Genomic DNA, 21,652 nt, shown 5'->3' on the forward strand with positions numbered 1-21,652 from the left:
AGCTACCTTTGTTGCATGGAAGTCAAAAGTTCATCATCAATGTTCCTTTACATGTCCTGTGTGTTGATTCAATCGTTTTCTTACTAGATCTGAAGGAAAGGAACATGGTCTTGACTTAGAACCATCATCATCATCATCCACCAGACAAGAAAGCTGATCTCCAGAGACTGAACAAATTTTCCAGCTCTAACAATTCATACAGAAGTTTTTCAAAACTGAGAGGAAGTCCAAAGAGCAATAGTTCTGCAAACTTGTAGGATTACAGCAACTGGCTTGAAACAAGAGTTTCAGTGAAAATTAGAAAGATGCCTCCCTCAGCCTCTTCTTCGTCGTTTCCTCTTCCTGTCATCTCTCTCGCTCTCAGAACTGGAAGATTCCGTATCTGATTCAGAACCAGAGCTGCCAGATGAAGATCCAGATTCTGACTCGGAATCTGATTCAGATTCGGAAGCCTCTTGTTTCTGTTGTTGCATGATAAGGCGGGGCATATTCTTGAGGTATTCTCTAAGATTCTCTGTGATGCCTCCAAGACCAATGGAAGTAAAGAAGTTGATTGAGAATCTTGTGTTCTTCGGATTGTCCTTGGGGAAGATAGATTCAAAAGAATCTTGCATTGTCGGATCTTGAAGTCTCTCGTTCAGCAGCCTTATCCCCAAGTGCTCTGACAGTTCCTGTCATAAAACACGTAAACAAGATGAACACTAAATCCGACAACACATGAATCCACCGCAGATTTCAAGGAAGATCCTTTTCTTTCCCAGCAGAGTTTCAAAATATGATGTAATAGTACTAACGAGTCAACCAGTTCACAAGCTGGAATTATAGTCAGATAACTGTGATTTCTCGTACTAAATCAAATGGTTGAGATTGAAAAAGTATTTCTCAACGGAATTGGGAAGAAAGTTACGTACCTGGAAAAGTATTTTGATGAAAATACGGGAGGAAGAAGTGGTGTCTTCCTCAGTTAACCGAATGTAAGCGAGGACATGCCAAGGGAGAGCATCTGTGCCCAGAAGATGAGCAAAAAACTTAGCCACATTCCTCAGCTTATTTGTCTCGAGCCGATGGATCATGGAGTACTGTTGAACAAAACACTTCTCAAAATTCTCTTGATGAATTTTGTTGATCATGCAGAAACGTTGCCCTAAAAGTCCATAGTACCGCAGATACGTTCTCTCCTGACTGCAACATTCCAGAAGCATAATGCATAGCTCCATCTGCAAATTCAGGTTTGAATTCAATATGCAAAAAGCAAGTCGGTAATATAACGTGCAACAGTAAAGCATATCATGAAAAAACATAAACAATTTGAAACAAAAGACAGCTAGAAACGAGAAACAGAGCCTCAGATATTGCTAATGAAGGACAGAATGATAGAGAGTAAAATATAATCCATTATCTAAAAAAGATTAATAGGGTTTAGTAGGATTATTACCTCTTGACCGGGTTCTAGTTTTATCTTGAGCAACTTGTGCCCTGCTTCCTCAAAGTCAACACTGGACATTATTGTCAGATATATTGTTCTCCTCAAATTCACAAGATTAGTCTCTGTCTCATCTTTTATTTTCATAGCTTCTTCGTCTTCTTCATCAGATTCCTCTTCCTCGTCTTCTTCATCCCCAGAACCATCATCATCGGATCCGTCTTCATCCTCAGATTCATCACCAAGTATACTCTTCTTCAGGTCCTCATACTTCTTTTCACTCTCGATGAAGTCAGGATCAGGTTTGAAAATATCTGCAAACAATAAGAGAAGAGAAACCAACATCAGATAATAGTTGTTTAAAAGTTGTCCCAAAATGTCACAGGAAAAGAGTAAATTGAGGTATAAATTAAAGACATACCAAGAGCAATCTCTGGATTTATCTCGTCTTGGAGAGAGATCTCGTGTGTCAATTGATCTTCTGGCTCCACAAGATCCAATTCAGGGCGAACAGCTGGGTGACCCTGAGAAAAGGGCATTTATACAAATATTAGATGAGGATTTTGATATTTGTGAGGACACAGAAAAGCATGTAAATTACACCCATTTTAGTCAAATCTAATTATTTACCTGGAATTTTGCTTTCCTGATAGCAAATAATCCTTCAATCAGAAACTGAACTCTCTTATCTATCTCTCCCTCGTGAAGAATACCACGAAACCGCTCAAAGATCCCTGTATCAACAACCAATAATCGGAAAGAATATAAGAAAAAAAGAATGTTACAGCACGAAATATATAGCGACAGATATACAGCTACATGATAACATTTTCTAAAAGAGAATCAATGGCTAGATCTTCAAATGTAAGCAGCAAACCATTGACACATATCACTACCCATATCGAGGTGATTTTCGTCACAAATTAATCATGCTGAGCTAACACTTGATAAAAGCAATAAAGTCTTATTTCACTAACTGACTAATCACAAATCACTGAACTAGGTGAAGTAGATGAGAACTGTAGCAACTAGAGAACAAATGTTAAACAGCAATATAAAAAAGGATGTAGGGAGAAAGTCTGACCATGCAATCCTTTTGGTGAAAGGTCCTGAAGCATTGCACCAGACTCTGTCACGAATCCAACAGCTACCTCAACACTGTCATCAGTCGGGTTCTCTAGAAGCACCGTGAGTAACTCCAAAGCAATGATCTCGTGAGCTACTTGCTGGTTTACTAAATGTGCTATGAATTTGACAGCAGCAAGTAATTGAGGCTGCAAAATCAAAAGGTAATATATCTTATCCATAAATAAACAAATTACGAAATAGATCAATACTTCTCAATCATTGTAGAGATTGGAGACAAAGACAAACCTTGTCGTTACGTTTGTAAGCTCTTTTAAGCTGTAAGACAATCCTTCTTAGCAGAAGATCACCTACTTCAGGGAATTTTGTATTGACAACTGCAACTAGTGCTGCAAAAACATCAGTGAAACCAGGTGATGCCATTTGAGACTTCATGCAAGAACGACAGAAAAGGCCCCTTCCCCTGATGAGATTTTCTGCAAAAAGCTCCGGGATTATATTCTTGATGTTGCTGGCATTCACCTTATTCACAAGCCCATTAATACTTTTACGAAGAGCATCCCATGTTAGACGCTGGTATTCAACACTGCTCTTATCTTGGACCTCCTTCATCATCCGGGCAAGTTTGAAAGGAGGAATGTAAACTCCACCACTCCTTCCCAAAGCCACGGTGTTATCAATTGCATTGGCTTCTTGCCCCTGACCCTTGGGCTTTGAATCTTCTTCTCGTGCACCATCTCTCCCTTCTCTTTTCCTAGAACTCCTGCCGTCTTCCTTTCTTTCCTTTCTTTCATTGACCTTTTGATCATCATACCTATCTTTGTGTCTCCTCTCCTTTTCATCTCTAAGTCTCTTATCACTGTCTCGCTCTGAATCTCGTCCTGAACGACGATCCCCATCAGCCATGTCTTTCTCCCTTCTATCTCTCTTAACTTCATCAGCAACACGTCTCATATATTCCCTCTCTTTTCTGTCTCTCCTAATCTCACCTTCCTCATCTTCATCATCTCTACGTTTTCCCTGTCGTTCTCGTCTCTCTCTCCCACGTTTCCGCCTATCATCTTCTTCATCAGAAGGCGTGTCTGCTCTCACCCTACCCCTACGACTCTTCTCTCTATCATGTTTCTCCCTATTTCGGGGGCTTCTATTTCTTTCTCTCCTCTCATCACCATCCTCAATCTCTTCTGTTTCCATTTTTCTATCTCCCTTAAGCTCACCCTCTTCATCGTCTGAACCCCGATGGACTTTACGAATCCGTTCCCTCTCTTCTGCATCCTTAGACATTTTCCTCTCTTCTTCCTCAGCAGAAGACGGAGTATCTGCTCTAACCTGATCCTTACGCCTGCTCTCTCTTTCCATAACCTCATTACCACCATCTTTATTTATTCTCCTTCTCTCTCCATCGTCATCTTCGTCAGAACTAGGAGGACGTTCTCTTCTCTCCCTTCTCGGCCATCTCTCTTCCTCATCATCAGAAGACGTATCCGCCCTAACATTGTCCCTACGGCTTCTTCCTCTGTCACGTCTGTCTCTCACATCTCTCGGGCTTCTCTCTCTATCCCTCCTCTCACCATCATCCCTTTCTCTCCCATCTCTCTTCATCTTTCTGCTTCCGTCGTCTTCATCACCAAACTCACGCCCTCTTCCTCGCCTGTCTCCACGTGAACTCTTATCTTCTTCTTCTTCCCCTGAGACCCTACCCCGACGGCTCTCCTCTCTCTCCATCTTAGATCGCCTACCTTCGTTATCATCATCTGGGCTTCTCTCTTTTCGCCTCCTATCTCTTGCTCTCACTCTCTCGTCCTCCTCTGAAGAACTATCATGTCTCCCCATGGATGAAATTTCGGACAAAACCAAAATCCTAACAGCGATTGCAAATCAAAAGCAACAATTTTTTCGTACAACACACTAAAGCAGAAAGGAGTAGATAAAAACCCTTGATTTCTACTGCAAACCCTAAACGAGAGTCCCCCGACGAGATCTGAGTCCGCAAGGAAGGAGATCGATGACGACAGAGAGAAATCATTTGAACTTTTTTGTTGGGCCCTGGTTATGTTAAGGCGGTGTTCCATTTTTCTATGGGCTAAAAAGGTAAAAAGGGTAAATGGGCTTTTAGCCCATTTTCTATGGTTAAAAGGGATCAAGTAGTGGACTGAAATGTTTTTGATGAGGAGAATGACTTCTAACAAAAACAAAACTCACGCGCAAGTTTTTGCTTGGCTTTGAATACGTTTTGCAGTGTTCTTTATCGCATTTCTGCTGGGGGGAGAGAGAGAGATGTTGAAAAAGAGCAGGTTGGCATGGTGATGAAAATGCTAAGTTACACGAAGAAGAGGCCATGGGAGATGAAGGACCAGAAGAACCCCACCTTTGTCAAGATTTGACTTCTTGATTTCTGTTTTATTCCTTTGCAAACTCATTCTTCCAAATGGGGGAAAACAAAGAAACGAAAATGAGAACAGGACAAGGTTAGCTCCTAATGTACCTACTCTGGTCATAGAGTCTTCCTCCTGTTAGAAGACAGGAAAAAAGGCAAGAAAATGAGACATTCTTAGACCAAGTCGATTCTGTAATATATATTCAGACAAGGAATGTTTGAATGAACAGAACTTGTATAAAACCCCATCTTCTTCAGCCGCCAAAAATACCCAAAAAACGTGAAACCATCCTCTGCTTCTTGAATCCAGACAGACACAACTAGTGAATTCTAACATTGAAGTTATCAGCCAAGACGAGACTCGGCAGAACCACAATAGAAGCGGTAACCAATGGTGGGTTCGTGGAGAGATGCTTCATCAGGACTCAGAGGGAGAGGCGATACACGTTTCAGAGACGATGATGATATCGGGATAATATGGATCATGAATACGCTTCGCTTGCTATATGTATTACTAAGTATTTGCCTATGAATAAAAGAAATATACAGTCGAAGAAATCGAACCCATATTAGCTTTTGCATAACAAACCTGCACGACAGAACATGAAAGAGATGCTTCAGATTCACAAGCACAAGGTCCCATCCATCCTGCTTCCCGGCTATAGACTTCTCTTGACTATTGAAACTATATACACAACACAACGTTAAAAAAAAGCTTCTGAGAAGCTTTTGTTTTTGTCTATCAAAGTTTAGTTTTTGTTTTATTATCGGAGATCCGACCCGTGAATCACAGCTCATGGTTTTCTGACAATCACTACATTACAGACTTGACAGGCAGAGAGCAAATTCATTGAATTAGATATGTCATTCTTCTTTCTGATGGAAAACACTACGCAGACTAAGATTACCATTGAGAGTCGCGTGATATATCCGCTTGTCACTAAGTCCCAAATCTGACAGAATTAAGTTACCCTGCAGGCACAAGATAAGTAGAGCAAAGTGGGTATCGACAAAAAAAAGAGACAAACAGCAGTCATACTTCTACTTTAACCCATTGCAGCAAAAATACCTCTGTTGCCATTAATCTCCGGACATTACTAGCATAGAGTTTGGGGTCATCTTTCTCTTCCTGTGACGGGTAATATACAGGTAAGTGTATCGCCTCCATTTTGTTTACAAACTGACAGAGAAGAAAAATCACATGCCGTGCCTGCAAAGTACATGAATGAATGAAAGTTAAGAACCAGAACAATTGTAACATTAGCTGATTTTCTGGTATGAACTTCAAGAAACAATGGGTTCGTTAAAAAAGATCCTCACCCCAGATATCGTATCCCATGCAAGGCTGAAACGGCTATAAGGATATTTAAGAATCACTGGAAGAACAGGAGTCCCAGCCAAAAATGCACCTGTCTTGAATGTAAGCAAGTAGTCTCCATTGGTAGTTGTCCCTTCTGCAATGAAACCAATCAACAAGTTTAAGGATCAAACTATGCATCTGGCCAACAAATTTATAAGATATATTTTCCTGCTAACAAAGTATATATACTCTGTCTTTAAAGCCCGTGTATCGGTCAGCTATTCAATATAAGAAAATTAAGGGATCCTCTCTAGTGGTCTAGTGGTATCAGTGGCGAGCAAATTGATTAAGGGCAAAGTTAACCTGGGAAAAGCATGATGGTTGGAGCAGACTTATTCTGATGCGCATCTCGGACCCTTTCATTTACAGTGCCTGTGAAAACAAAACACCTATCAGAAATATACTTTAAAGAACATCTAGAGCAGTAATTGAGATCGACAGAACATTTGAATTGTAATCTGCTAACGGGAAGGCGGCTATCAAAGTGGTCATGAAAGATCAACAAATCAGGCAAGCACACACTCACTAGTTACAACAAGTATATTCTGGTGCTCAGAAACATGTAGGCAACTAGTTTTAATTCACTTCATCTGAATTACATACCAGATACTCCCTTGAAATCGGGTGATTTTGCTTCCCGCTGGACGTAGACACAACCGAGACATTTGCTGCCAGAGAAAGGAAACAAGAGTCAAGAGATAATGAGCATGATATAAAGAGGTGTTAAAAATGTTAATGCAGAAATGAAACACGTTGATGTACTATAAGAGTTTATCTTGAAAGTTCTTAAAAAAGAAATGTTGAGCTAATTATAAAACTAGCTCATATCCTTTCGAATATCAAACCAAAAGAAAATGCTGACACAAAATGAAGTTGCCATAACTTCTATCGATTTCTACAAAAATCTCAATCTGAGTTATTCACAACCAACCTGATGAGGCCAACAAGAGGAAGTTTGCCCACTGATCTCTTCAGCAGAAAAATCATAGAGCACAATGGTGAAAAGTTAATACCAAAACACATTAGAGAGAATCAAAACAAGAAAGTTCCAGAGAAAAAGAACTTAAACACAGCATCCAGATTTGAAAATTCGTGAACCAACCTTAGCAACGAAACTCGGAAAAGAAGAGGACATATGATACAAAATGTCCAGATACGACACGTGATTAGATACGATAGCTCCCGATCTTTCAGGTTCCTTAGCTTTGTCATTCTGCCCGCCAATGGCAAGAATAGAGGAACATATGAGTGATCAGTAGAAGCAAAACCTTAAAAGTCAGTTTCACCAACAACAGAACAGGGATTAAAAAGGGAAAGACCAGAATGTTTCCCATCTCAATAAATTGTACAACATCCTAGATTATTTTCTCCTGCCTAATTTTCTTGCAGTACAGATTCTACCAATAAATGCTCGAAAGCTTGATTTTTTTTTTTTAACAACAATGTCTGATATCTTTGCTCCGTGCAACTATCAGCATTTATACATACCGAAGATGTTTTTGGTTTAGAATCCATGGGTGAATCTCGATAGCTCTCGTGAATCCAATAGAATCCAAACACGAAGAGCAAAACCCTAGACAGAAACCTCCCACATCGGACGATCACAGCCCTTCTCCATCCTCCCATGTGAGCATAATCTTCTTGGACCACAACTCCGCCTTCTTCTTCCTCTTCCTCTGCCCCGCGATTCGGGGCCGAAAACAGCGTACAAACCCTACATATCAAGTAATACAGAAGCAAAACGGCCATCGCCAAGACGAACCGTACCGGAACAAGCGTCACCATCGCCACCGCGATTTTAATCTTCTCCATCACCGGCAAAGGACCCAGACCCATCGTCCCGTACAAATCATTCCTCGCGAAAGGCGCGAACTTTTTGTTGAGCTCTTCGATGGAAGCCGCGGTGTCGGAATCCGATTTGAGCAACCGACGTTCCTCTTTGCTCGACGGCGGACTCGAGTTCATATCCTTGAGCTCCGATCCCATATTTATCCAACCCAAAATCGTACCTTTATCCGGAACTTGATGATCAGGTATTCCGAATTACATATGGGAAATTGGGATCATCTGTTTGGATGGAAAGAAAAATAGATCACAAATTCTGGGAAGAATGTCGGCTCTTGATTTCCCGTGAAGATTTCAGCTTTAGCGCCGATGCTATCAAATTCACAGCGAAACTGAAAGAGGTTCTGATTAAGTGCGACGGCGTACACGACAATTCCGTATTTGCCCATCTACTGGCCGTCAGATTGAAGAAAGGAACATAATATTAACGGCGATTAAGATATAACAGATAGCATCTTCTTGAAGCGGCATGGAATGCATGTAACCCGTGGGAATAAAACATAAATCATTTCATATATAAGTGCTTTAGGAATACAAAATGGATTCAAATTTAATAGTCTCCATATTCTTGAATAATTGTGATGAAACTCAGAAGCCTTTTACCACAAACCCAGAAACCAGAAACGAATCAACAGAACCAAACCAGAGTTGTTCATCAAATCATTAACAGAGAAGAAACCTGAGTGATGTCCCCTCCGTACAGAATTCCACAATTGCATCCACAAAAACAAAGAACAAAACTCAGAGAGTTTGCTTTTTATTCATCATTCATAACAGCTTATTCAGATACAGTGACAAGTTTGAGATTAGGCTCTGCACCTCTCAGTCCATCAATGACTCCGCTATTGGAAATGTGGGAGCTATATCAACCGGCACCTGAAAAAAAAACCCAAGAATTAAAAACAAAAATCACCGTGAAGCATTTGGAATCGCCAGAGAAATTTCATCAGACGGGTGGAGCAAAGATTGTACCTTGACACTTTCAAGCTTATCTAGGGCTGCTTTCAGTGGCTCTGTCATTGTGCAGTACTTCTCAAGAAGTGCCAATGCTGCATTTTTGTCGCCTCTCGCTTGAATGGTGAGTATCTCACGGCTTAGACTCTCGACTGCACCTTCGACCTTTTGGAACATAAACAAGATTTTACGATTCAGGGTCTCGGGATTAGGTGGGAAGTTCTCGCATTAAGAACAAGCGTTTGCATACCTTTGCAAAATCAACCGAGAACGTTTGATCTTGGTGGAAAACGAAGGCTCCCTTCTCGTACAACCAGTTGAACTGCAGAGCTTGCCCTTTTCTGACATGTTTTCAGCAAAAAAAGAGAGCATAGATAACAATATCAGCAGCTATACAGACAGGTTGATAGATCAGAATACCGAAAAAATTGTGTAATTTACCCGTGAGCTTCCGTAAGGCCAAACCGGACAGAGCGGAAGCACCCTGCTAGGAAGGAAACATACATGGTCTCCTTCATAGCCTCTGAAAGCAAACCCTGTCAATCACATGTAGAAGTAGAAACGTCGGTCCAAGCGAGAGAATTCAACTCTCCAAGATTGTACAAGTTCATATAAGTTGGAATTAGATGTAAAAAGTTTCTGTAAACCGGTAAAATTGACAATGGACCTTGGTGATGAGAAACTTCAATGCCCAGAGACCAACTATATCCGCTTTTGCTTCTTCCAAGGCAGAATGGAGTTCTTGCAGTTCCTTGATTTAAAAAAACGGAACGGAAATTCAAAGAAAATAGATTAAAAAAAAATTACACTTGAAAACTTTTTCATTGTACATGATCTGTGAATGAAAAAGCCTTATGAGATGCCTGCAGAAACAAACTAACCTTTCTTACTGTAGATGTCCGGCCATCGGGAAGTGTGATGGTATGAGGACCGATCCCGTGGCAGCACTCATGACAAATGGTATGTGTGAAGAAAGAGTCGAAATCAACGAGCTTTCTCTGTTCTTTGCCGATGCAGATTTCAGCTATAGGCTTAAGAATATGCTCAAACCTGAAAAGGAAATGATAATTAAAGTTAACATCATGATCAAAATGATGAACATGGTCAAATATGGAGGAGGACGAGAAATGAAATTACTTTGCTTCTTGAACATTTTTTAGCATAACCATTGATGTTCCTCGGTCGTTAACAATCCGTTCATCGTTTGGTAAGTTGTAAGCAACAGTTTGAGGGCCCTTTACATCCTGGGAGTGATATTTTTACAAATTAACCATCAAAGGAAAATCAAAAGTTTTTCTTGCAAAAATGAGTATGGAGATTTCGAGATATTCAAGGGGGAACTTACTCCTGCATTGTAAATCAGCTGGATGACCCGAATTGGAGCAGCAGATACATCTTTCGATTTGTAAACGTTGTCAAGTGGAAGATTTTCTTCCAATAGCTGTAAAAAAGTTAGAAAGGGTTTGCCTCGGAGAAGAAAAAAACAGAAGTTTGCAACTTTTTGTGAAGTAAGCTATGGAAAGAGTAGCAACCCTTAGATTGTCACCGAAGAGTTTGAGATCGGCTGTCGCTTTATCGTCTCGAATTCCGATGAATGCTTCAAATGTAGCCTTAGATGAAAACACACACAAAAAGAAAAAAAGATCTCTCATGCAAAGGGAGTTGCATCTTAGTATGGAATCACAATAATGCGAAAGATATTTACCTTATACCCGAAAAGTTCATCTTCATATGTCTCATAGGGACCAATAGTAATATCCAACTTCGAGTCCTACATAAGAAGAATAGTAATTATCTCATCTTCCAAACAGTGCTCGATTTCTTGCAGTTTTTCTCAAAGCCAAACAGCTAATCTATGAGCAGAAATAGTCTACAAAATAGGTTTACCAAATCCATCCATGCGATATCCGACTCATAGTAATCATTTGAAAGAAAGGCATCGGCCTTGCTGTGTAGCAGCTTCTTCAAACTATAATAAGGGAACGAGAAAACATGTCAAAGACTAAAGAGCTCGATGAGTGAATTTTCTTTTTTTTCCTTTCTTTTGTTTTGCTACCGCAAAATACAAAACACTATACCTCGGTGAACTAGCTAGTTCCGCGGCTTTGTGCAATAGTTCAGCAGCTTTTGTGAGGAAAGGGCGATATATTTGCGAATATGGAATGCTATAAAGATCCGAAACAGAGCCTGGCATTTCATTTGTGCTGCCTGCGAGATGGGCAGATAGAGAAGAATCTGGATGAGATTCATTGCGCCTTCTTATAACACTGAAAAATCCGGTGGCATCATGTTTTTGCTCTTCCGTGAGACTGTTGAGCCATAACGTGAATTCCTATAAGATTTTAAGAACACAATCGCTACGGGTTATAAGAAAGAGCAGGAACAAAAAAAAAATGGAAGAAAGACAATTTTTTTGTTCTGGGTAGTCAAGTATATGTTGGGTACCGCTTTATCCATATCGGGAGGATAGAAGTTAGCACCAGGCGGTTTGATCACAGGAAATGCCACTCTATATTCAAGGCCCTTCCAACCAGCAATTGGCTTTGTTGCGTCAAGAGCCAACTTTACAGCTGAATCTGCAGTAGTCAAGAATGCTTCATTTTCATCGAGAGAAGACCTACAAATGTTACAGGAAATATGAATGTTGAGTGCACATTTCGTATAATTAGTGTTACCTTTCTATATACAGAATACATGTATCCAGAATCTCGTTTCTATTGTAATAGTACTACATAGTTTTTTTTTTCTACAAACAAAGAGCATTTTTGAAGTTTGGATGAGTTTCGCCATTCCGGGAATGCAGTCTTATGGTTTAGTTCAAACCCATTGCACAAATAAAAATTATAGTGATCAAAGCATTCCTTGAAACAAGTGAGATCATAATCACCATGGATTCTTATTGATCAGGAAGTATGCCCATTTTAGTTTATCGAGATCCGATGCATTTGCATGCCCCTTCAGCCAATCTCTTAAAGCTGGATTGCTGTACCAAACCTGATTAAGGATAAGAACATGTCAGAATGATCAAGGAGAAAGCCATAACAAGGGGTGGCATTAACATTTCGTTTTTCCCGATTGACATGAAGTCGATGGTAAAAACATTATAATCACAAAACAAAACAGAAGATATCTTAAAGAGTGCAGATCCACAAAACCTGCTCAGAGAATATCTCATCGACAATTTTTGCAGCCTTAACAATTAGACCCAACGCTTTTTGATCTCCCTCAGAAAGTTCTGCCAACTGGATATACGAATACGAAAAAAAACGTTATCTCAAAATACGGAGTTAATCAATAGATACTGAATCTACGTAATAACTCTAATATATACGAGAAATATCCCAAAGTTGAGACCTTTGCTTCAAGGGTGACATGAGCATATCTCTGGAGTTGCTTCTGCAGAGATAAACTACGTGCCTCAGTGTTCACTTGGTACCTTTATCAAAATCAGGAGAACGAACCATGTAAGATACAATAAGAACAATTCTCATTTATGTTACCCCTAAATCATGAAATACATCTGAAAGGAACAAAACATGTACCTCTTCCTGATTATGTCAAATATATGTCCATAGTCTCCATCCACATCATATGGCACATAAGCAGGATCTTCCTTAGCCAGAAGGCTTCTGTATTCTTCATAAGGTATGTATTTTACAGCCGAGACTTCCTCTTCCTATAACAAACATGATTTAAGATAATGGAAAGGTTATGATAAACTCCATAACGTTCTAGTTACATAAACTTCCGGCTACACAAGGGAATGATAATTCTGACCTGAAGAGTAAAGGCCTCTAGTGGAATTGGATGCAGAACTGTCACCAGATACACGTCGTTGAACTCGTTATTGATGAATTTCCCATAATTAATGACACTGTGCAGTCACGAAGAGGAAAGCAGAATATTAATCGTCTGATATGGATCCCAGTGATTTAACTAAATCCTATTCTACCTGATATGGCCACAAATATGTAAAGACATTATCTGGTTTCAATGACAAGAGAGAATATATCTAGAAAAGCATTTGAAAAGAGATCGAAAGTGCAAACCATTCTTGGAGAAAAACAAATATCTTTTCAAAGGCATCCTTTGGAAGCTTTATGCCTAGCTCCTCATGAAGCTCTCGCCTGAACAAAACCACGAAAAATTTTTGTAAAAAGGGAAGACCTTTCATTTCTTATCCGAAATATAGGCGAACAAGCATGGAAGAAACTAGATTTACTTACTGTGCGGATATGAGCGACGAATCACCAGCCGATATATGACCAGCACTGGAGATATCCCACTGCCCTGGCCATGAATCTTTGTTATCAGACCGACGTTGTAGGAGCAGTTCTTGAGTACTCTCTACGAAAATCCAGACATGAACTGCACGGTGGTAATCTCCATCCCGATGAATATCTCCCCTACAAGAGTGCAACATGAAAAGAGTGTATATCACAGGACAACAAAGACAAGAAGGAAGCAAAGCATACAAGCCATGTACAAGTAAAATAAAACACCTATCAGTTACAGATCAGAAATGGCATAGGTTATTCACAGGACAATCAAACACCATCACCATAAAAAGCTGAGGAACCCTTTCATAAATGCAACAAGTGAACCAAATTTCTCTACTCTAGTTGAGTGTTTTCAATTTCTCGATTCCCTTTTCAGTGTCGTTTATCTGCTTACAAGCCTGATTGGCCAATAAGGAATAGTTGTCTATAATCCTCTACCGCATGTTTACCCAGAAATGGATTGTGACAGAAAGTGCATTGGCTATTTGTCTGAACTCAGAAGTAAAACCCTTCATGGGGCTTGATTGGTTGATGGGTCCGAGAAGCATCAGATCAAAGGGAAAAAAAGGATGAAATTTCCGACAAAGACCGGAACTTTCACCGTAGGGACAAGGATTCGACCAAATATCTCATCCCAATTTACTTCTGTACGAATCGATTTACAGGATTTCGCGACTATATAGTCAAAGTACGAAAACACAAGCCAAATAGGAATCTTTCGTATCGCATGCCTGGGTTTGGAGACGCCAGTCTTCTCTCCGGTTTTGGTCAGAACGTCAATGTGCTCTTCCCTTGCAGGTTCGCCCGCCATGGTCTCTCTCTCTCTCTACCCTTCTGTATTTGTTTGTCTGAATGTGTAAATGACTTGCAAGTGCGATATTTATAGAACAAAAAATATATGTTGAAAACTAGCAAAGTGGGTTTTCTCTCCTTGTCTTTCGCCTTCGGGAAAATCTCCCAAATAACCCACTTCATTCACATCTATTTCAATGTACACCACCAAAAAAAAAAAAATTTTTTTTTTTCAATTTTAACCCACTTTTCGGGTGGAAAAGTCCGAAATACCCTTTTCATTTTATTTTTTGCGACTTTATTACGACTAACATATAACTGATATACAACTAAAATAAGGCAGATAATTTTTTTGCCACCTTTTTAAGAATCAATTGTAACTATATTTAGACTTAATTACGAAGTCGTAATAACGAAGTTGTTTTTGAATGGATAAATATCGTGATTCATTAAGGGTAATTTTGTCTTTTTACAGGAAAAAAAATGTGTTATGTTTTTGGTGGTGTACAGGTGAAATAGATGCGACCGAAGTGGGTTGTTTGGGTAAAAAACCCTTCGCCTTCCCTCTGAGCTATTCTCCCACTGTCTCCAGTGTTCATCTGCCGATTGCTCTGAAATTGAAGGAGACCCGTTTCATGATCATTGATCCATATCTTTGGCGAGGAGGATCTGTATCAACGATGACACGACTGGTGATTAGTCTCGTGATATTTTACAAATAAAATATTATTATCGTGATTCCTCCGCTGAGATAACACAAAGATTCACTCTTGGAAAATGAGAAAGTGACAGATTGCTTGAGACAGAGACAAGGTCTCTGTAATGCCCAGATCTCATCTATTCGATCTCTGCATCTCAATGATCTTCTTGCTTCCGAATCTTGTTCCATCAATCTCAGATGGGTTTTTTCTTTTGAGGGTATGTTCTTTTCACCGTTGGTTGTTCCAAGACTGGACGAAAGTAGACTTCTTGTCCTTGGCTTTAAGAAAACTCTGAATCTCTCTAATTTGATCATTTCACTTCACAAGATTTGAAATTTCGAAGAGGGTTTCTAGAAAACCTCAGAATCTACCGTTACCAATTTTAGTTTCAGCGTAAGATGGAGACATGGTTAGACCTTTTTGTCCTCTGAAAAGAAACCAATAAGAACAGAGCTCGTAGCCTCGTACGCATAATAATCTTCTCTGAATATTCCACCATGAAACTTGTTTTCAACGGAAACTTCAGCAAAGGAAAAGGTCCAAAAGTGGCGACTGACACATTGTTTTGACATTTCTTCGCTTTCTTCCCGTAAAAACTGGTGCTGTAGCTCAGAAAAAACTCGGAAGACCAAAAAACAAAAACTACAAAAGAGCTGCAACATGAGAAGAGTGTGTATCTTACTCTCTTTGCTGCCTCTTCTCCTGTTCCATGTCTCAGCAGCAACAACAACGACAGCTCAAGATCTCACCATTTCGAGTTTTTGTCAGAGCCATTGTGGAGAAACAGCGATTCCGTATCCCTTTGGAATCGGGAAGGGTTGCTATCTCAGCGAGTGGTATGAAATCATTTGCAACAACACCTCGGGAAATCCCGTCCTGTTCCTTTCCAGGATGAACAGAGAAGTGGTGAATATTTCTCTTCGGGGTGATTTTTCCTACGAGTTTGGATCGGTGCGAATCAAAACTCCGATAACTTCCTCGGGTTGTTCTGATGGCGAAGAATCTAGCTCGACTTTGAACGTAACAGGCAGTCCCTTCTTCCTCACAGGCCGTAACAGCCTCGTAGCCGTCGGTTGCAACAACAGGGCGGTGATGACGAATGTCGAGCCACAGATCGGAGGGTGTGAGTCCATTTGCCATGAAGGGCTGGACTCGAAAGGACAAAACACGGGCTGCAATGGTTACAGATGTTGCCAAGCAAAAATACCAACTGCTCGTCTTCAGCTAATCGGTGTCAGAATAGAGAGGGTCGATGGTAACATAACGGGAAAGACCTGCAGAGTTGCCTTCTTAACAGACGAGACATATTCCCCGTCGAACATAACTCAGCCGGAACTGCTCTATGCTAAGGGACAAGCGGTGGTAGAGTTAGGATGGTTCGTCGATATGTCAGATAATCTGTCTGAAAACTCCTTCGAAGGTTGCTTAAACGTGACGGAAGCTGGAAGTTACAGTAGCGAAACGGGTTGCATCTGTTTTTACGGTTACTATTCCGAGCGTAGCTATAGAAGCTGCAGATGCAACAATGGTTACAGAGGAAACCCATATCTTTCAAGCGAATGCAGAGGTATTTTTTTATTTATGCTTCATTCACTATCCTAAAGCCTCGAGAAATCAAACTAAGATCCGTAAAATGAAATTAATATCCCATTGTTCTTCGAGGTAGATATCGATGAGTGCGAGGAAAATACGGTAGAAGTACGCAATTCATGTCGGGGAAAGAGGTGTGTGAACCATCAGGGATACTACACGTGCGAGGGCAAGAAAACGTGGCCGATCGTTCTAGGTAAGTCATCTGGTTTTTCGCTTTCGAATTCACGATGAGAAAGGCAAAGGCCCGTGATTTTTTTTTGGGGGGCCATTTTTATGGTTTATGCTGGTGTTTGTGTAGGTTTCGGCGTACTGCTTTCAGCCATTGGAGCCTGGTGGTTGTACAAGTTTATCAGAAGGCAGAAGAAGATGAACCGAGCGAAGGGTCTCTTCAACCGTAACGAGGGATTACTGCTACAGCAGCGATTAACCGCGACGGAAGGAAACGTCGAGGATGTTGAAATGGATGGCATGGACAACGACAAGCAAGGAATCAGCAAAATCTGACCATTTGGCTATTTCTTTGATTGGATTATTTATAACCGTTTGAAATTTGGCGAAGAGGTTCTTCATTCATTGTTTTGACCTTCTTTGGCTTGAAAGTTGTAAGGTGCTCTCTGAGTAATACAACAATCTAAGAGAATTCTCTCCAGATTTTCTTTTATAAGCTCTCCGTTGTGTTGCTTCCCATGTATTTTTCCTTTCAAAACTATCAGAGAAAACGAAGATATTCAGCTCGAAAGAGTTGGAGAAAGCCACCGAAGACTTCAGCTCGGAAAGGGTTCTTGAACAAGGTTGTCTTGTCAAGGAACTGCCGGGATATGTAAATCCCGAGTACTTCCAGTCGTGCCAGTTTACCGACAAGAGCAATGACCTTTGGCAACTCATATCATGCTAGCAATGGAAGAGAATAAACCCTTTGGCATTATAGACGCTCGGCTCCAAGAGGATGGCGAGGTTGAAACAAGTAATCGGGGTTGAAAGCCTCGGGAAGAGGTGCCTAAACCTGAACAGGAAGAAACAGACGAGCACGAGAGAAGCTTCGATCGAGTTGGAGAGGATTTGTTCATCATCCAAAAAACTCACAGATTCTGCAATAACTTGCTTACGACGAAAAGGGTTCACTCTCCTGCAAACAAGGAAGCTTCAAAGTTCAAACGATATATATATAGAGAGAGAGAACGCCGTTGTATATATTATCTGCCATTCAGTACACGCAAATCGTGTAGAGAAAGAGCACAAAAAAAAAAGAATGATAAGTTCAAGAAGAACAATGATTAAAACTCTACAAAAACTTGAGTTTCCCTTTGGAGGCTGTGGTCTTCTGGACATGTTCAAGCTCACACATTGCCTTGTCTTTTCCGGTGAGGCCCGTACAAGGAAGGCTCGCGCTTAAGGTGACGGCGAAATAGAGATAGACGGTACAGAGGAAGGCGAGAAGAGACAAAGCTGTCAAGAGGAAGCGGTGTCTCTGAACAACCTTGGAACAGCTTCCCAACTCATCCCACTGCTTCTTCATCAGAGATTGCGGCTTTCTTACAGGCGAAGACATGACAGAGCATCAAGAAACCTGTAATGACACATGCGTTTTTGAGTTCAATGTAAGCATTTGTGCAGAAGACAAGACCTTCTCCTGCGAGAAAGTAAGGGTCTTGACAAGAGATCCAACGGGTTGGAGGTGAGTTCTGAGCTGTGTTCATCATGAAACCATTACACGACATTCCTTTCTAAACGGATAACTGAATTTCAAGATGAAAACGAGTTATAGAAACAACAGCTAAAGCCGCAAAAAGGACATATTTTTCTAGAGAATCTGAACATTTTCCATAGAAAGAGAAAGCAGATGTGAAAATCCAATCTGTCTCCATAGCCGTGGCTGGAGAGATTCAAAAACTCAACCAGAATTGACTCCAAATGCGAGATCCAAAGAAAAACAAACCAAACCCAGTCATGAAATCATCCTCGCAGAACGAATCAGACAAAGAAGAGCAGAAGATACGAACCGGCGGAAACAGAACAGCTCCCGATCAGCTACGGATCTGAAGAAGAACAGCGGATTCTGGCTCCTCCGCTGCCCAAAGGCCGACAAAGAAACCTCAAATCTCGCCGGGATTTTCCTCCGCCGGTCCGAATGTATACGATCTCTCCTTCGTTCCGTTACGTCTCGAGGGGGGTCGATTCGTACGCGGTTTCTCGGCGAGGACAAAGGAACAAGATATAACGGCAATATAAAAATAAAAAAACTATATATAGATTCAAGATTCAATTAAAAAGAACAAAAAGAAACAAAGAATGCGTGTTTGGTAGTAATGTTTCTTGCACTTTCTGATTTCTGTGGTGCCTTATAAAAATGCTCATTTGTGTCGGATCGACCACTCTATGCATGCATGTGTACCTTGCCATGATGTGTTGCACCTGGAGCATTAGCCTTGAACATCCATAAAAAAAACGCACCATGAGTTAGGGCTGGGCGTTTCGGTTCTTCGGAACCGAACCGAATCGAAAAAACGGTATTTTTCTCGATCCGAAACCGTTCTTAATTCTGAACGGTACCATTTTTAGAGAACCTAATTTTTCCGAAACCGAACCGAACTTTAAAAATCCCGAAAAACCGTATTCACTTCCTTCTTCCACCACTGTGCAGCAGAAAGGGCAGCCAAGAACCATATTCACTTCCTAGTAGACGACCAAGGAAATCGACTGAACCAGGGAAATCAGATTAAAGAGCATGCATTGAACTTCTACTTGGACTTGTTGGGGAACGAGACATAAGTGTTCGCACTCCGTCACTAGCATGGTTGCAGGGTCTAGTCTCGTACAGGTGGGACAGGAATTCAGCAATAGACTTGGCCGCTATTCCATCCGACAATGAGATCAAGAGTGTAGTTTTCTCCTTACCGGACAATAAAGCTCCCGGGCCCGATGGCTACCCCAAGGAGTTCTACACCGAGAGTTGGGAGATTGTAGGTGGTGCAGTGGTAAGCGCTGTTGGGGATTTCTTCCGCTCCGGGAACCTATTAGGCCAGATTAATGCTACCACTATAGTTCTGATCCCGTAAAAGACAGAAGCGACGAGGTTATCAGAGTACCGTCCTATCAGTTGTTGCAATACCATCTACAAGATAATCTCCACCATTCTTGTACGTCGCCTTAGACACGTAGCTCTAGAGATGGTTTCTCATAATCAAAATGCTTTCCTCAAAGGTAGATTGATGATTGAGAATGTCTTGCTTGCATCGGAGATCATACGAGAGTACAACAGGACTTCATCGAGGAAGAGTGTGATGCTAAAGCTAGATATAAGAAAGGCATTCGACACCCTAGATTGGAAAACTATAATCCAACTTTTGAGAGCCATTAATCTTCCGACGGTGTTCGTCAAGTGGATTGCTACATGTATTACAACTCCTAAATTCTCGGTGGCCATCAATGGAGAATTAACGGGGTACTTTAAAGGTCGAAAGGGATTAAGACAAGGGGATCCCCTGTCTCCCTATCTCTTCATCATGACAATGGAGATTCTTACTCGACTATTGGACAGATCTGTTGCAGATGGACGACTATCCCTGCACCACCGCTGTATTAATCTGATGATCACTCATCTCTTATTCGCAGATGATGTCATGATATTTACCCAAGGAGACCTATCATCGTTGTCCGAAGTCCAGAACATTCTAACTGAGTTTGGAGTAATCTCGGGGCTACGGATCAACCCAGATAAATCAGAGCTGTTCTTGGCGGGATTATCCGATGGTGAGAAGAGATCTATCTCGGCGGCCTTCGGTATTGGGTTGGGATGCCTCCCCGTGCGCTACCTGGGTGTTCCTTTAAGTCCATCGCGCCTAACGAAAGCTGATTTTCAGCCGTTATTGCAAAGGATTAGGGCCAAGCTTGATGGTTGGACAACAAAATTCCTCTCAGCTGCAGGAAAGATCCAGTTAGTGACCTCGGTGATATTTGGTATCGTTAACTCCTGGGCGATGACTTTTGTTCTTCCAAAATTTCTACTAAAAGAGATCGACAGCCTCTGCTCTAGCTTTCTTTGGCAACAAGGACCAGAAAAGAAACCTAGCCACCGTATAGCATGGGACACGGTTTGCAAACCTAAGCGTGAAGGGGGTTTAGGCTTACGGCGGATGGAGGTACAAAACACGGTATTTCGGTTAAAACTAATATGGTTGCTCTTGAGTAAAGCAGGTTCTATATGGGTCGCATGGATCAGAGCAAACGTCTTCAAAGGGAGGACTTACTGGGAATGCCCACAAAACGTCGGGGCAACATGGAATTTGAAGAAGTTGCTACGGCTGAAGGAACGAGCCAGGGAGTTCACTAGGATCCAGCTTGGAGATGGAGGAGACGCATCCTTTTGGTATGACAGTTGGTTGGAGATTGGACCTCTCATTGAGTTCATCGGGATGGTCGGACCTCGCCTCCTGAGGTTACCGAAGACAGCGAGAGTTAAGGATGCAGTCCACGAGGGAAGTTGGCTAATCCGAGGAGCAAGGAACGAGCGGGTTCAACAACTACAGACCATACTCTCGAGAATGGAACCCCCAAGCCCGGACAACGGCTCTGACCAACCGCTTTGGAGAAAGAATGACGACAACTATCATCCGACATTTGTCTCAAGACTTACGTGGGACAAAATCAGAACCCCGGCTGCTCCGGTTTCATGGTTTGGCCTGGTATGGTTTGAGAAAGCCATACCCAGGCATGCATTCCTCTTATGGCAGGTCCTTCACCAAAGACTACCGACTTCGGATAGAGTGGCTCGCTGGGGGATACAAGGGCCGAGTCGATGCATACTATGCCGGAAGGAAGTTGAAACCCTATCTCACTTATTCTTTTGCTGCGAATATAGTGCGGATGTGTGGCTCTCCCTTGCAGGAAATCTTGGAGACTCTCCCCCTAGAGTGGTTGTGGACGCCGGGCCGTGGATTAATCAACATCTCACGACAACCCAACGGACAACAAAGCTAATCAAGAGTCTTCTCTTGCAACTAGTAGTATACGAGATTTGGAAGGAACGTAATGGACGGACACATAAAGACGTCGCAAACTCGCCACAACAATTGCGGTTCAAGATCGATAGGATAATGCGGAACATACTCATATCCTTGCACAAGCCGGATTCTACCGGATCAAATGACCCCCTCCAACTCCAACAATGGTATCGCCTTATGTATTATGACTGAGATTTAAGTCTTCGTTATTTTTGTTCACTTGTAATAGGAATCATTATCT

At 41.4% G+C, this 21,652-nt stretch overlaps 4 protein-coding genes and 1 long non-coding RNA gene across 7 annotated transcripts; 1 reads left to right on the forward strand and 4 right to left on the reverse strand.

The window, feature by feature from the left end:
* Positions 1–95: 95 nt before the first annotated feature.
* On the reverse strand, positions 96–4,533 carry LOC104813591 (pre-mRNA-splicing factor CWC22 homolog). The gene is made up of 7 exons (XM_010541243.2): positions 2,798–4,533; positions 2,508–2,697; positions 2,054–2,157; positions 1,845–1,947; positions 1,436–1,737; positions 912–1,217; positions 96–671 (listed from the first exon to the last, which is right to left on the reverse strand). Exons 1-7 carry the CDS (start codon positions 4,340–4,342, stop codon positions 315–317), a joined length of 2,907 nt encoding a protein of 968 aa, XP_010539545.1. The 5' UTR covers positions 4,343–4,533; the 3' UTR covers positions 96–314.
* A 539-nt stretch (positions 4,534–5,072) lies between these two features.
* Positions 5,073–8,471, reverse strand: LOC104813592 (lysophospholipid acyltransferase LPEAT1-like). Of its 3 annotated transcripts, none has more exons than XM_010541246.2 (9): positions 7,735–8,471; positions 7,349–7,459; positions 7,178–7,215; positions 6,850–6,914; positions 6,550–6,618; positions 6,207–6,340; positions 5,956–6,096; positions 5,795–5,858; positions 5,073–5,475 (listed from the first exon to the last, which is right to left on the reverse strand). In XM_010541246.2, exons 1-9 carry the CDS (start codon positions 8,230–8,232, stop codon positions 5,456–5,458), a joined length of 1,140 nt encoding a protein of 379 aa, XP_010539548.1. In that variant the 5' UTR covers positions 8,233–8,471; the 3' UTR covers positions 5,073–5,455. The 3 variants fall into 3 exon arrangements, with proteins under 3 accessions (XP_010539548.1, XP_010539547.1, XP_010539546.1); XM_010541245.2 differs by lacking the exon at positions 5,073–5,475 and adding an exon at positions 5,488–5,571; XM_010541244.2 differs by lacking the exon at positions 5,073–5,475 and having other exon boundaries at positions 5,591–5,858; positions 7,735–8,468.
* A 233-nt stretch (positions 8,472–8,704) lies between these two features.
* Positions 8,705–14,183, reverse strand: LOC104813593 (nudix hydrolase 3). The gene is made up of 21 exons (XM_010541247.2): positions 14,057–14,183; positions 13,272–13,451; positions 13,095–13,172; positions 12,823–12,919; positions 12,588–12,721; positions 12,400–12,481; positions 12,201–12,287; positions 11,933–12,039; positions 11,491–11,662; positions 11,124–11,377; positions 10,933–11,014; positions 10,751–10,816; positions 10,578–10,655; positions 10,391–10,486; positions 10,183–10,289; positions 9,927–10,095; positions 9,713–9,796; positions 9,487–9,581; positions 9,296–9,386; positions 9,064–9,210; positions 8,705–8,967 (listed from the first exon to the last, which is right to left on the reverse strand). Exons 1-21 carry the CDS (start codon positions 14,134–14,136, stop codon positions 8,914–8,916), a joined length of 2,340 nt encoding a protein of 779 aa, XP_010539549.1. The 5' UTR covers positions 14,137–14,183; the 3' UTR covers positions 8,705–8,913.
* A 1,098-nt stretch (positions 14,184–15,281) lies between these two features.
* On the forward strand, positions 15,282–17,537 carry LOC104813599 (wall-associated receptor kinase-like 22). Its single transcript, XM_010541261.2, has 3 exons — positions 15,282–16,385; positions 16,485–16,604; positions 16,710–17,537. The coding sequence occupies exons 1-3, from the start codon at positions 15,479–15,481 to the stop codon at positions 16,913–16,915; spliced, it is 1,233 nt and encodes a 410-aa protein (XP_010539563.1). The 5' UTR covers positions 15,282–15,478; the 3' UTR covers positions 16,916–17,537.
* A 16-nt stretch (positions 17,538–17,553) lies between these two features.
* LOC104813598 lies at positions 17,554–18,541 on the reverse strand. Its single transcript, XR_002024182.1, has 2 exons — positions 18,412–18,541; positions 17,554–17,978 (listed from the first exon to the last, which is right to left on the reverse strand). It is a non-coding gene; the product is annotated as an uncharacterized LOC104813598 (long non-coding RNA).
* Positions 18,542–21,652: the final 3,111 nt, after the last annotated feature.

Source organism: Tarenaya hassleriana, unplaced genomic scaffold, assembly GCF_000463585.1.
Source record: "Tarenaya hassleriana unplaced genomic scaffold, ASM46358v1 Cleome20, whole genome shotgun sequence".
Classification (NCBI taxonomy): Eukaryota; Viridiplantae; Streptophyta; class Magnoliopsida; order Brassicales; family Cleomaceae; genus Tarenaya; species Tarenaya hassleriana.